General features: G+C 43.4%; 1 protein-coding gene across 1 annotated transcript in view; it reads left to right on the forward strand.

The window, feature by feature from the left end:
* The first annotated feature begins 782 nt into the window (after nt 1-782).
* The window catches only part of CP (ceruloplasmin), a 38,382-nt gene continuing 26,255 nt past the window's right edge, over nt 783-12,909 (forward strand). Inside the window, exons 1-5 of the mRNA XM_084638463.1 lie at nt 783-979; nt 8,094-8,338; nt 10,381-10,593; nt 11,172-11,345; nt 12,106-12,360. Coding sequence (XP_084494589.1) covers nt 825-979; nt 8,094-8,338; nt 10,381-10,593; nt 11,172-11,345; nt 12,106-12,360 — 1,042 coding nt within the window. The 5' untranslated portion in view covers nt 783-824. The remainder of the gene's footprint in view (nt 980-8,093; nt 8,339-10,380; nt 10,594-11,171; nt 11,346-12,105; nt 12,361-12,909) is intronic.

Genomic DNA, 12,909 nt, shown 5'->3' on the forward strand with positions numbered 1-12,909 from the left:
TCCTGCTAGCTAGCTATTCTCAACCCTGCACAAACCCACATCTTTTGGGAATTGCAGTCATGAAATGTAGGTTAATGCTACTGTAGGTATTAGTCCCACATTAATGGAGGGGTAGTGCTGTGCTCAGATATCAGCTGCCACCTGGAGGGGACCAGGTCCTTCCCCCTAGCAATTCTTTCCCCCACTCTTTCCACAAGAGCCTGGGCTATAGAGTCCCAACCTTACAAAGGGGAGGAAGAGGAAGTTCCATTGGTTCAGAAGGGGTAGGGGGCCTACAGCAGAATCATTGCCCCCACATGACCAACCCACAGATTCTGGCTCTCTTCTGATTGCATTACTGAAGAAAAGCACAGGGTTGATGGTATCAAAATGAAAACAGATGCCAGTTTGGAGTTTCCCCCGATATTCTTAAAGTATTAGGAATAAAACTAAGAGGAAAAGCAAAGAGTTTACTTAGATGACATAGGAACTAAATGATTTCAGAGTCACTGTGATCATTGAGGACCCCCTTAAATCAGAAACACTTGAAAATTGATCCACAAAATTTATCATCTGGATTGCACATAAACTAATTTGCATGAATATCAGATTGGTAAAACAAAAAAAAGAAGAAGGAACTGTCTTGCTTGCTTTACATCACCTGAGCCAACTTAGTTACTGGAATCCAAACGTTTGTTTACTCTGACAACATAGGGGCATTGAGCAACCTTTTCTTTTGTTGATCAAAGCATACTGGGGAGTGGGAGGGGGACTGATCTTATAAAGAGACACAGTGTTGGTCTCATGTTTTACTCCATCATTCCAGCAAGGTTTATGACTGCAAAATGAAGCTGTTCTTAGTAAGCTGCTTGCTGGCTTGTTGTGGTTGCCAAGTCTGGGCAGCGAGCAGAGAGTATTACATTGGGATTACAGAGACCATTTGGAACTATGCACCTGGGAATAAAAATATAATATCTGGGCAGCTTTTTTCAGAAGAAGAGTAAGTAACATTCAGTTTGTGCTAACTACATATAAATGCTCTTGACTTTACAATAATGGTTGGTGTAGACACTGCTGGTTTAGAAACTGATCCAAAGCCCATTGAAGTCAATGAAAAGATTCCCATTGTTCTGAATGGCTTGTGAATCAGATCCTTATTCCTAGTCATTTTCTACAGGGCTTGTAAGGGGTCTTCTGTTTTTCCTAACATGTTAAAAATTCATTTGTATTTATGGAAGAAGAGCCTCTCAGACTAGGCGCCCATTCACGTCAGCAAAACTCCCATTGGAATACAGTACGATTACAACAGATGCCTTTGCTGATTAAGGATGGCAGGATCAGGCCCTGAATGTCTCATGATGTGTAATTTCGATCTCTCAATAAATAGATAAGATGCTGCATGTGCATATATTTACTTAAGGTAGGATTTTTTTTTTTAAATGGTGGCTGTGAAAACTCAGAATTTTACAGCACTGAAGCTGTGCTATTCAGCTGTCTCTGAGCTTTGACTATTTTAGTTAATCCCATTTGTACTGAGATATGCATCATTGGTTTAATTTCAGATTATTTTGTTCACAATTCCTTTTACACAGTAGATGTTTTTCTGTTGATTTATTTTTAACATTGAGACTCTCCTTTCTGTCTGCCAGTACAATGGAATCCTGCTCCTGTATGTGACATCAAAATGCTAAGAGACCAGGATCAATCACTGTATAAGTAGGAGAGAAACTAACTGCAGATCCTGAAGTGAGCTCTGTATTGGCAGACCCTTGCATTCCTCCAGAGAGGTGCTTCCTGTGGACACAGGGTTCCACACACACAGGGCTCACTGCAAGAGCAGGGCCTTAGTCTGTGCTAGTGAAAAAGATACAAGAGACAGGGTCTAGTCAAAAATAGATATAATTCATAAGGAGGGGAAACGGAAAAGCATCTCAGAAGGAGAGAAAATGGAAGTAGGACTATTAAGAAGTCTACTGTAAATAGATTTTGCAGACTGTTTGAAGAGTCTGGTATATTTTGTTGGCAATCCCCTGACATTTGCTGTATGTTTCTTCTGGATCACCTTGAATTCCTATGTTTAATGGTTTCACAATTTTGCTGGAGATTTTCTGCTAAGGTCATAAGAGTTTCTGCACTATTCAGTTTTAGAATTACACTGTAGTGTAGAAAAAAACATTTGTTTCTCACATGGCAGAGACACTTTGGTATTCCAACGTTATTCATGAAGTGATGAGTTGGATAAGAGTAGCACAAGACATGCAATAGTTGGTAAGATGATTACACACAGATGTGTAAATCAGCCACAAGTGTGAGAATACATCTCACTCACATAACTACATCTGGAACCTAAACAGAATCTGAAATAAAAGAACCCACCAGCTGCAGGTCAGCAACAAACTGCTTCTTTAGTGTTTTTGCCACAGAGACAAGGACTTAATATGGTTACTACCATCCCATATTTTGTAATGTACATAGACCATTATGATGGATTATTTGACACAGTTATTTAGAATCCTAGTATATAGGATTGTTACTTCAGTTGTAAACTCTATGAGGGAGTGACCATCATTTTGTTCAGAGCCTAACACAACGGGCAGTACTGCCATACAAATAATATTAGTATATAATACACATGCTTTAGATATTCAATCCTGTCTTAATGAGGGGAAGGGATATTGTCAGGGCATGAAAGCTTTCACCTACTTCTGCAGAGTATGGAAACTTTCACTACAGATCCTGAGACCACATCAAATTTGTGTGTTTTTACATTTTGCTGTAAACTTGAAACCTCACACTAAGTTCATGGAGAACTTTATGAATCTTCCAAATGCACCTGGGCATGTTTATGGTTTTAGTCTTAAAACTGAGTGCAACTCATCAGTTTTGGCAGAGTTTTGATTTATGTTTTTTGTTTGAACCCCAACAAATATCAGGGGTTGAGAGTGCCAGCTGAAGAAAAGGCTAGCATAAGTACAGCAATGCAGCACCAGCACTGGCTAGGAGCCCAAGTCCTCATGAGGGACTTAAACTGGCTATATACGATGCAATGAACTGAGCCATACTGACACAAGCATGTGGAATGATTTCATGCTTCTAACTGATAAAGAAAGATAAATCTCAAAAAGTCTGACATCCTAGAACTGTGGGGCTGTGAACTCATGCATATTTGAAGAGTGACATCCGCAATTTCATTGTCAGTCACCCTCTAAGACATTCACCACCTTCATTTGTCAGAAGAACAATAAGTACTGTTTCCTCTATCCCAAATGGGCTGAAGAGTGGGGGTGTTTGTACAGAGTGAAAGGAAGACCAAGGTAATGAGGAGGATGGACAATGGTGAGGTAACATTGGGACAGGTGGAGAAAGGAAAGAGAAAACACTGAATAGCATATAAATAGTCAGTGGGGAAGAATAAGAAATTAAGTGTTTTGAAGAAAGAAAATTTTAGAGAAAAAAATAAAAAGTGAAATATTTTAAAAGGGTGACAAATTAAGACTGAGCAAAAATATGGACAATTAAAAAGAGATGCATCAAATAAGATAGAAAAAAGATGAATCAAAAAAGAAAATAAGGGAAACTTTCTTTTGGGGTTTTTGGTGGAAGAGTTCGAATTTTTTCACTCTAAACAACATTCCTTCTTCAGACATAACCCACATGGGATACTATCGATTAGTCTCATTCTCTTTCCTAGAACTATAGGCATGAAGCATGAAGCCAGTGATCCAACAAACAGCTGGATGGGAAACGGAATGCGAGTAAATGGTCTGAAGTCTGAAGAGCAAAATGCTGAGCAATGCTGTCAGATGACACATTTGCACTCCTCTTATTTGCTTTGTGACAAACTACAGAGGACCAAATCCATCCCTGGTATAAATTTACTCAACTCAGCAGGGTTATATTTGTGATGAATTTGGCCCATCTCATTTTCAACTGCTCCTAAACTCTCACTCTTTTCCTGAACCCTCAGGCTATGAGAGTGTGTTTTTATGAATCCTATTATCTATTAGGGGAGAGAAAGAAAAGAACACAATGCAACTATCAACAGGAAGCCTTACAAGTAAACACTAATTATTTATACAGTCCAAGAAGAGCCATAACATGCTCCCTAATTTTAATTTGTGTCTGGCAAAGCTTCCTGAAATCTGACTTCCAGTAACTCACCCTCTTGCTCTGAGTCTGTGCTCTCCAATTACACAGAGCTCCTTATCAGTCCTTTGAAGCTGTGTGATTGACAGACTGAACAAATTGTGCCTACCCAGGGTTCAGCCCAACGATAAATGCTTTGGATTTTGTACAAACAAATTACACATAGGAGTAGAAATCAGAGGAATTTTGAATTTCAGAATGTCAAACGTTTTCCTAATTAGGGGATTGATTCCTCCCAGAATAATCCTTACTCCAGCAATTAGTCTTTTTGAAACAACTAGGGCAGGGACGGGCAAACTTTCTGGCCTGAGGGCCACATTGGGTTTCCAAAATTGTATGGAGGGCTGGTTAGGGGAGGCGGTGCCTCCCCCAAACAGCCAGGCATGGCCCGGCCCCTGACCCCATCCAACCCCCCCTGCTTCTCACCCTGGGACTCCTACCCCATCCAACCCCCCTGTTCCTTGTCCCCTGATGGCCCCTCCGGGACTCCTGCCCCATCCACCACCCCCTGTTCTCTGTCCCCTGACAGCCCCTGGACCCCCCTGTCCCTGACTGTCCCCTGCCGCCCCATCCAACCCCTCCTCTCATTCCTGACTGCCCCCCCGGGACTCCTGCCCCATCCAACCACCCATTCTCCCTGTCCCCTGACCGCCCCCAGAACCCCTGCCCCTGACTACCCCCTGCCACTCCATCCAATCCCTGCCCTTCCTGACTGCCCCCCCGAGACCCCTGCCCCCATTCAACCCCCCTGTTCCCCACCCTCTGACCGCCCCGACCCCTATCCACACCCCCGCCCCTGACCACCCCCTCAAACTCCCCCGCCCTCTATCCAACCCCCTCTTATTGCGCTGCCTGGAGCACCGGTGGCTGGCGGCACTACATCTGCGCTGCCTGGCTGGAGCCAGCCACGCACCGCGCAGCACAGAGCACCGGGTCAGGCCCAGCTCTGCAGCTGCGCTGCCCTAGGAACTTGCAGCCCCGCCGCCCAGGAGCATTGCGCCCGCGGTGCAGTGAGCTGAGGCTGAGCGGAGGGGGAACAGAAAGGGCTGGGACGGGGGCTGGCCTCCCAGGCCAGGAGCTCAGGGGCTGGGCACAGGGTCCCGCGGGCTGGATGTGGCCCACGGGCCGTAGTTTGCCCATCTCTGAACTAGGGCAATTGATGTGAGCAGTCATTACATGGGCTATAAGCGTTGCAGGATTTGGCCTAAATATCCTAGTTAACAGTATTAGCACCATGTTGACAATCATGTAATCAACCATGAGTCAGTGCTAGCAGTTTCCCTGGCCATTGTAGACAGAGGCTTTTTAAAAATACACTTGCTTGCTTCCCCTTCCACTGATGACATTGAAGTCTATGGCTAAACTCCTGCCAACTTCAGTGATGGTAGGATCAGGGGCTCACAGTTCGCTTTCAATTGTCACACCTTCAGTGTGTGTGCCAGGCTTACTCATTCTCAAGGCCAGTCTACACTGAAACAAGTTTAGGTTTTATACCATCTCTCCAGGCATACTAACTTGGATGATTTTGCAAAACAAAAAACTAGGGGCAGCTTGGATCTGGTTCCTATTTAATATAAGCTATCAAAGCTCAAGGAGAATTACAGAAAAAGTTTTGAATCATCTCTAATAAAATAGTGAACCTGCAAAAGGGCATCTTCCTTTTAAAACTCACAGATTCAAAGGACACAGTCCTGTTGTCCTTATTCAGTGGAGCCAACAGGAGTGAATTTAAGAGTACATAAATGCTAATACTTGCATCACATAAACAACATCCAACTGAGCCAAAATTTCCCCAACTATAGCCTGTAATCTCTTCCATAAATACCTGACCCAGGCCAGTACTTAGGGAGATACATCTATAGTTCTCCCTGACTGGCACAGCCTGTATCAGCCACCTCAATAAAGAATATCCTTAATGTTCTTTCTACACCTAAGTAATATCTCTTTTCCACTTCGAGGGACTCAAAAGCTACCGTAACCTAATAATGGAAGTAACAGTTTTATCATTTGTAATGAGATTTAAAGAAATTAAGGTATAAATGTAATATGTTATTTCAATAACGTGTATGCACTTTCCATGTAATTTGTGAGCAACATACACACTGTATTTATGGAAACATAAGAAGAGATGGAGCCAAACTCCCTTGTATTTATATTCCTGCATGGGACAAGGAGATTCAGGGTTTTTTTCTTAGCCAAGTTTTGCTTTAAGGTAAAATAACCCGTTTCAGTTTAAGATTCAGGATTAATTGAACCCCCAAGGAGATTACCTAGATTCCTGGGGCTCTGTCTGCTGGCAGCTCCTGGTAGGGAGGGGGAGTCAAAGCAAACGCAGAGTCTGCCCGGCAACCAGTAGGGAGCGAGATGCCCCTCCCAGGGATTCAGGAAAGGGGAGAAGCCATTTTTGAGTCAGTCTGGAGCCAGCCAGGGCAAGGGCAGGACTGGCTGTGTGGGGAGCTCGTGAGTCCCAGGCCTGCATACAGGGTTCCACCCTGAAAACTGGCCTCTAGGGACCTGAAAACAAGATCCCTCAGCTGGGCTTTTCCTTCTCTACTGACGATTCCCAGTTTGTAGAGTTTTCCTGGGAAACTTCCCCAGCCAGGCTGAGTTTGCCCTCCAGCTCCCTAGGTGAGACCAGTCACCACATGGTCAGCTCTGCTCTGGCTGCTAGTCCAGGGCTGCTGCCTGCTGTGAGTGTGTCTGGATGCTGGGCTAGGAGACGACAGTTTGGATTTTAGTACAGTTGTGTAACCTGCACCTTGAGCCCTGCACCCCTTTGTGGTGAGGGGAAATCCTGGGACCGAAGCAGCCTGACTCCTGCCTGAAGAGGATCCCTGCCAGCAGAGATCAGCCCCTCTGCAGTGACTGAGGAGTCCAGAGTCATCTCTGAACCTGCGGGTCATTCATGGAGTTTGTGAATGTACCACCTTTTAGTTGGTCAGTCAGGGAATTCATTTTGGGGACCCCCTACTCCCTGAACTGTCTTCTCAAGCCAGGGAGTAAGGGTTTGGGGATTTTATAACCTGCTGCATATTAAACCTGTAGAGGGATTTAACACCTTCTCCCACTTGTGAGTCCTTTGGGCTGTACTGAACCCAGTCAGCCACCCTGCTAAACCACTGCAGAGAAGAATTTTGTGGTCTTAGGTCATCAAGGGCCCCAACAAAGTACACATACCAATGGGATGCTAATCTTACATTTGCTACATCAAGTCACGTGACTGGGGAAAGTCACAGGTATTAGCAGCATGGGCACTGGTGACACTAAAAATAGTGTTTTACCCTGTTAAGTCATATTTGTCTCCTGTTTAATATAATTATTGTGTTGAATATATGGTATGTGTTTGTGTTATTTCTTGGAAGTCTCCAACTATCTGGCAAGTAAGTGGGGATTACCCTGTGGTTACAATTTTCCTCCCAAGCTGTCCTGGTGACCCTGCCAGGAAGGAGCAAAGGGGCGTGGAGGCGCACCGCCAAATAAATTCATGGGGAAAAAATAAAGAAGATACACCCTGCTGAGTGGGTGGCGGGATCCAGAAGAACCCAGACCTGTCCATCAAAACTTGTAAGCAGATTAGCATTAAAGAAGGTAACCGGTAAAGAGGGGGAGCTACAAAGATATATTCAAAAAAGTTGAAAACCGTCCCTCATTTTCTTTGAGCATGTATGAAGAACTCAGAATATACCAAAAGAACTCAGAAAATACTATCATCCCCCTATGAACAGTAGGTAGAAAAATCTGTATCCGTATCAAATGTTTAGTCTCTCCCTTATTTAGATTGCGAGCTCTTTGGTGCAGGAACTGTCTTTTCGGTATGTATTTGTACACTATCTAGCCAATGGAGCCCTGATTCATGATTGGGGCTCGGGGTGCTATCATGATACAAATAATAATATCCCTGGCGTTTTAACAGATTCATTTTCAAGAATCAGTGTATTCTGACAGGGCTGTGTTTGTTTTCTCTGCAGACAAGCCAGAGTTTTTCTCCAAAGAGGCCCGGACAGAATAGGAAGCACTTACAAAAAAGCTGTCTACACACAGTTCACTGATAACTCCTTTAACAAAACAGTTGAGAAGCCTTCCTGGTTGGGGTTCCTAGGCCCAATTATCAAGGCAGAAGTTGGAGATTTCATTATCGTCCACTTGAAAAACTTTGCTTCTAGATCCTATACTCTTCATCCACATGGTGTGAAATACACTAAAGAAAATGAAGGTAAATTCCAGCTGATTCTGTCCAGATTTTAATCAGTACTTCAAAAGTCCCATTGACTTCAGTGGGATTCCTTGTAGCAATGAAGACTGCTCAAGTAAGTAAAGATTATAGAATTAGGATTTAAGAGAGGACTTAATCAAAAGAAGATAAGATTCAATTAGGGACATTTCCGAGATCACAGGGAAGGTTTTACAAGGGCCAAAATATGAAATGAATAGGAACCCACTAAGGTCCTATCGAACTGCAAAGAGGACAATTTTTGATCAACACTTCAGCAAACAAGGTTGATAGGTGAGACACAGGGCCACTAAGGTAATTTGAATAAAATTGATGTTAACATGGAAAAAGAAATTAAGCAATGGACACTAAATGGAAACCCATTTAACTTCAAATAAAAATACAAAGTGAATTTTATCTCTTTAATATGTAATGATAAAGGTATAACTCAAGACATTTCTAGAAGCTACTGTACGTTACTTAGATTTATAGGGCAAAATCCTGGTGGAATACTATAGTGACTTTAATGCGACTAGTGCTTATTTAATAGAGCACCCATCACAAATGCCAGAGATAACTCAAGAGCTGGAACTGAGCCACAGGTGTAAATCCTCAGTTGGTGAAAATTGTCACCGTTCTATTGAAGTCAATGACTGTTGCCCCCATACTAACATTCGGTGTGGGTGTTTTGGTTGGCTAGCTCCCAGTACTAAAAGGGGAAGGGTCGATGGGAAATCAGGACCCTGAGACTGATAGTCCCCAGGAACAATGGGGAGGGGCCAATGCTCCAGATCAGCCTGAATGACAGGGCGGGCAGGCTAATCAGGGAGTCAGGAGGCCAGGGGGGTCCTGTCCTCTGTGTGAACTGGAATTGCCTAGGTCAGACAGAGTGGGGCCGAGCTAAGGAGAAAGCAGGGGCCCAAGCTGAGCTGGGGAGCAGAGCAGTACCAGATCCAGAGGGGCCAGAAAAGAAGGTCAGGAAGCAGGTCAGAGTTGGGAGCAGGGCTGCAGCCACAGAGCCAGAGACACAGTCCAGGGAGAGCAGATCCTGTGCTGGGAGCAGAGCTGCAGCCACAGAGCCAGGTGTGGTGAGCAACTGGAGCCAGCCAAGGTAATACCCTGGGCAAAGGGCCCAGCACAGAAAGACTCCCCCAGCCAAGGGTTCTTGCAGGCCAGACTGGGAGGGGGATCTTAACCTGACGGGGGGCTGATGCTGAGAAGAAGGGTACCACCACCCAAAGCCCTGAGATGTGTGGCCACCCCCAGAGCAAGTGTCCAACCCGCAGCATCCCTGCAGCAGAGCCAGGGCTTGAGAAGGAGGCCTGGGACCTACAAGGAACAGACTGTGAACTGCCCTGACATTCCAGAGACACTGTTTGTAACGTTCCCTACCACAGAGGGGGGTGATGTTTTCCTTTGACCTTTCCCATTTTTCCTTATTCTTTTTTAATTAATTGGTGGATTAAATAACTTTTAATAGCATTTGCTTTAAATTGTATGTAATGATCAGTGGGTCAGGGAAGTGCTCAGTGCAGAGAGAGTACCCCAGAGTGGGGACACCCTAGCCCCTGTGCTAGGTGACCGCAGCAGTGCTGGGGGGTTGAGCCCCCCAGAAATCCGGGGCCCAGCCGGGTTACGAGGACTCTGCCAGACAGGAGAGTGGAAGGGGAGCCCTCAAGGGCAGGGAGGCCTCTGGGTAAAGGAAGTGGGAGAGAGGACTCAGATCCTTTCACTATCCCACCTCACCGGAGTAGTGCAGAAGCCGGGAAAGTTTCCCACAATAGCAGGACCATTCCCCCACTTACATTTGGAAGTCTGGACTATGTTACTGCCACAATTAGTCAATGTCAAAGCATTACAGGTGCAGTGTTACTGACTTCTTTTAGATCATGCACAATCTTCATTTTACAGAGTATAAAATGTCCAAGAGACATCTTCAGTAGCTTTACCTAAAGCACTCACAATCTTGCTTGTAATCTGTCAATCTCATTCCAAACCATGAAGGAGATGTTACCATTGACTGCATTGAATGTTATGTACCCTAGGTGCTTTTTATCCTGACAATACCAAAGATTTGCTAAAGAAAGATGATGCTGTGAAGCCTGGAGAACTGTATACGTACAGATGGGATGTAACAGAAGATCATGGTCCTGCTGAGGGAGATAGTAATTGTATGACCAGGATTTATCACTCACACACAGATGCCCCAAAGGATGTTGCCTCTGGGCTTGTTGGACCTTTGATAACTTGCAGGAAAGGTAAGAGATATAAAATATGTAAACAGCAGGAAGCAGAAAAGTGAAACTTGGTTTCTATTTTCATAAGAGATAGATATTGATGCGTAATGTTGCTATATGCTTTTAAACAGCGTTTGTATTTCATCCCAGAGTCCGCTGCCTTTGAGTAGGAATCCCTGAGTATAGTATGAATTTGTGCATGTTGAATAATTGATATAGCTTGTGAAGTGATTTGGAGTAAGTTGAAATGAAAAGCATAATATGAATATAAGGTATTGATTGTGGGGGTTTGCACATATATAAAATGTAACGTGAAACCTACCAGTTACATGTACATTATTTTGATTTTATTTAAAGCAAAATCTGGTGAAAAGTCTTTCCTCTCATATTTGGCCTTAGAAATGAGCAATAACTTATTATCAAAACACTTTTTGTAGTGTCACTCTACATTATCTTTCTCTTAGAAAGATCTATAGGAGACAGACATACCAACTCTTATTTAAAGGCAACCGGTAAAAATCTACCTTAATGTTACTATAGCTAAGAATTGAGGAAAGGAGCATTTCACCAGCCAGTCAATGAAAATGACTATTTTTCAGGCACACTGGATGGGGGAAGCGATAAACACATTGATGCTGAATTTATCCTTATGTTCTCTGTGATGGATGAAAATTTAAGCTGGTATCTGGATGACAATATTGAGAAATATTGCTCCGAACCTGCCAGAGTTGATAAAGAGAATGAGGACTTCCAGGAGAGCAATAAAATGCACTGTAAGATTTTTTTTTTTTTTAAAGAACTGTTCATCATGTTGTATTCCATTAACATTCCTTTTCTAGTCTCTAAAAGGTAACCGATAGCTAGGTTGTATGTTTAATTAAGCGCTTTATTCTTTTTAGATCTTTTCATATAAAAAGTGAAGGTTTAGGTCCTGCTTCTGCTCCTGTTGAAGTCAATGGGAGTTTTGCCACTGATTTTAGTGTGATCAGGTTTGGGGCAATACTTATTCATACTAGAAACAAAAAGAGCAAGTATCTGGCAGGACCAGAGGTGTGGGAAAACCAAAACCATGTAATTGTGACAAAGGGTATATACAGTGGGTCTGAGTCACCTACCAAGCTGCTCAAATTGCTGTTGAATCTGTACTAGCATAGTTTCCCAGACCACTGTAAGCAGAGCTTTGTTTCCTTCCCCCAAGCATTATACTGTACTCCAAAACACAGTCGGTGCTGCTTAGTGTCACCACAGAAGCTAGCCTTAAATCTGTCCTGAACTAAACATTCATGAAAAGGACTGATGATCACACTGCAAATACTAGCCATGCAGATCAGATATGGATTCAGGTTTTGGAACCCCATGGCCTAATGTGAAAGATGCTCAGAATCAGTTTTGGTTAGAGTTCATCTCTACCTTAATAGTATAGTGGCAGTGATTTTAGTGTTACATAGTTGGCAAGATAACAAGTTTTTGCACAAAGGTCTGTGAGCCCTGTGATGGTGAGTATATAATAAATAGCATTTCTTATTTTTTAAGCAATCAATGGATACATGTATGGATATCTTCCCAATCTCACCATGTGTGAAGAAGACAAAGTGAAATGGCATCTTTTTGGCATGGGTAATGAAGCTGATGTCCACTCAGCCTATTTCCATGGACAGGTTTTTACAGAAAGGAATCACCGCGTTGACTCCATCAGTCTCTTCCCTGCTACGTTTGTTGACGCTCTTATGGTGCCGAAGAACCCTGGGGAATGGCTGCTTAGCTGCCAAGTCAATGATCACATAGAAGGTATGAAATAAATTACTGTCTGTTGTATCTTACAATCTACAAGTGAGCGAAGCATACTTGAGTGCTTTATTTGGCATGCCATAATCATGATACAAAAAACAGAAGAGCCACAGTAAACTTTATATAAGTTGATACAAGACCTGATCCAGAATTGGAATGATCTAACCATTTGAATTAAATGTGCCTGAGCTTACCCTTTACTGAGTCACTTTTGTGTGAACGTTGACATTCGGAAGAACACCATCTGATATATCACAGTCTAGTTAACAAAGCCATCTCACATTCTCAGCAGCTCATCTGGGAATGCATTTACGCTAAGGGCTGAACCAAAGCCCAATGAAGTCAATGAACATGTTGTCACTACTTGGATTCAGTAATATGTGGGCAGGAACTGATTCAGATTCCAAATGTAGATGAGTAAAGCCATGATTTACACTGGATAAGTTTACCTCTGCTTGCAAACGGGGCAAGCTCAGCCAGTGTGAATCGTAGCTTCTTTTATCTACATTGGTTGCTGGCCACCAGTGGCTGAATTGGGGCTCATTCCAA

This window comes from Lepidochelys olivacea (genome assembly GCF_965140295.1).
Source record: "Lepidochelys olivacea isolate rLepOli2 genome assembly, chromosome: 9".
NCBI lineage: Eukaryota > Metazoa > Chordata > Testudines > Cheloniidae > Lepidochelys > Lepidochelys olivacea.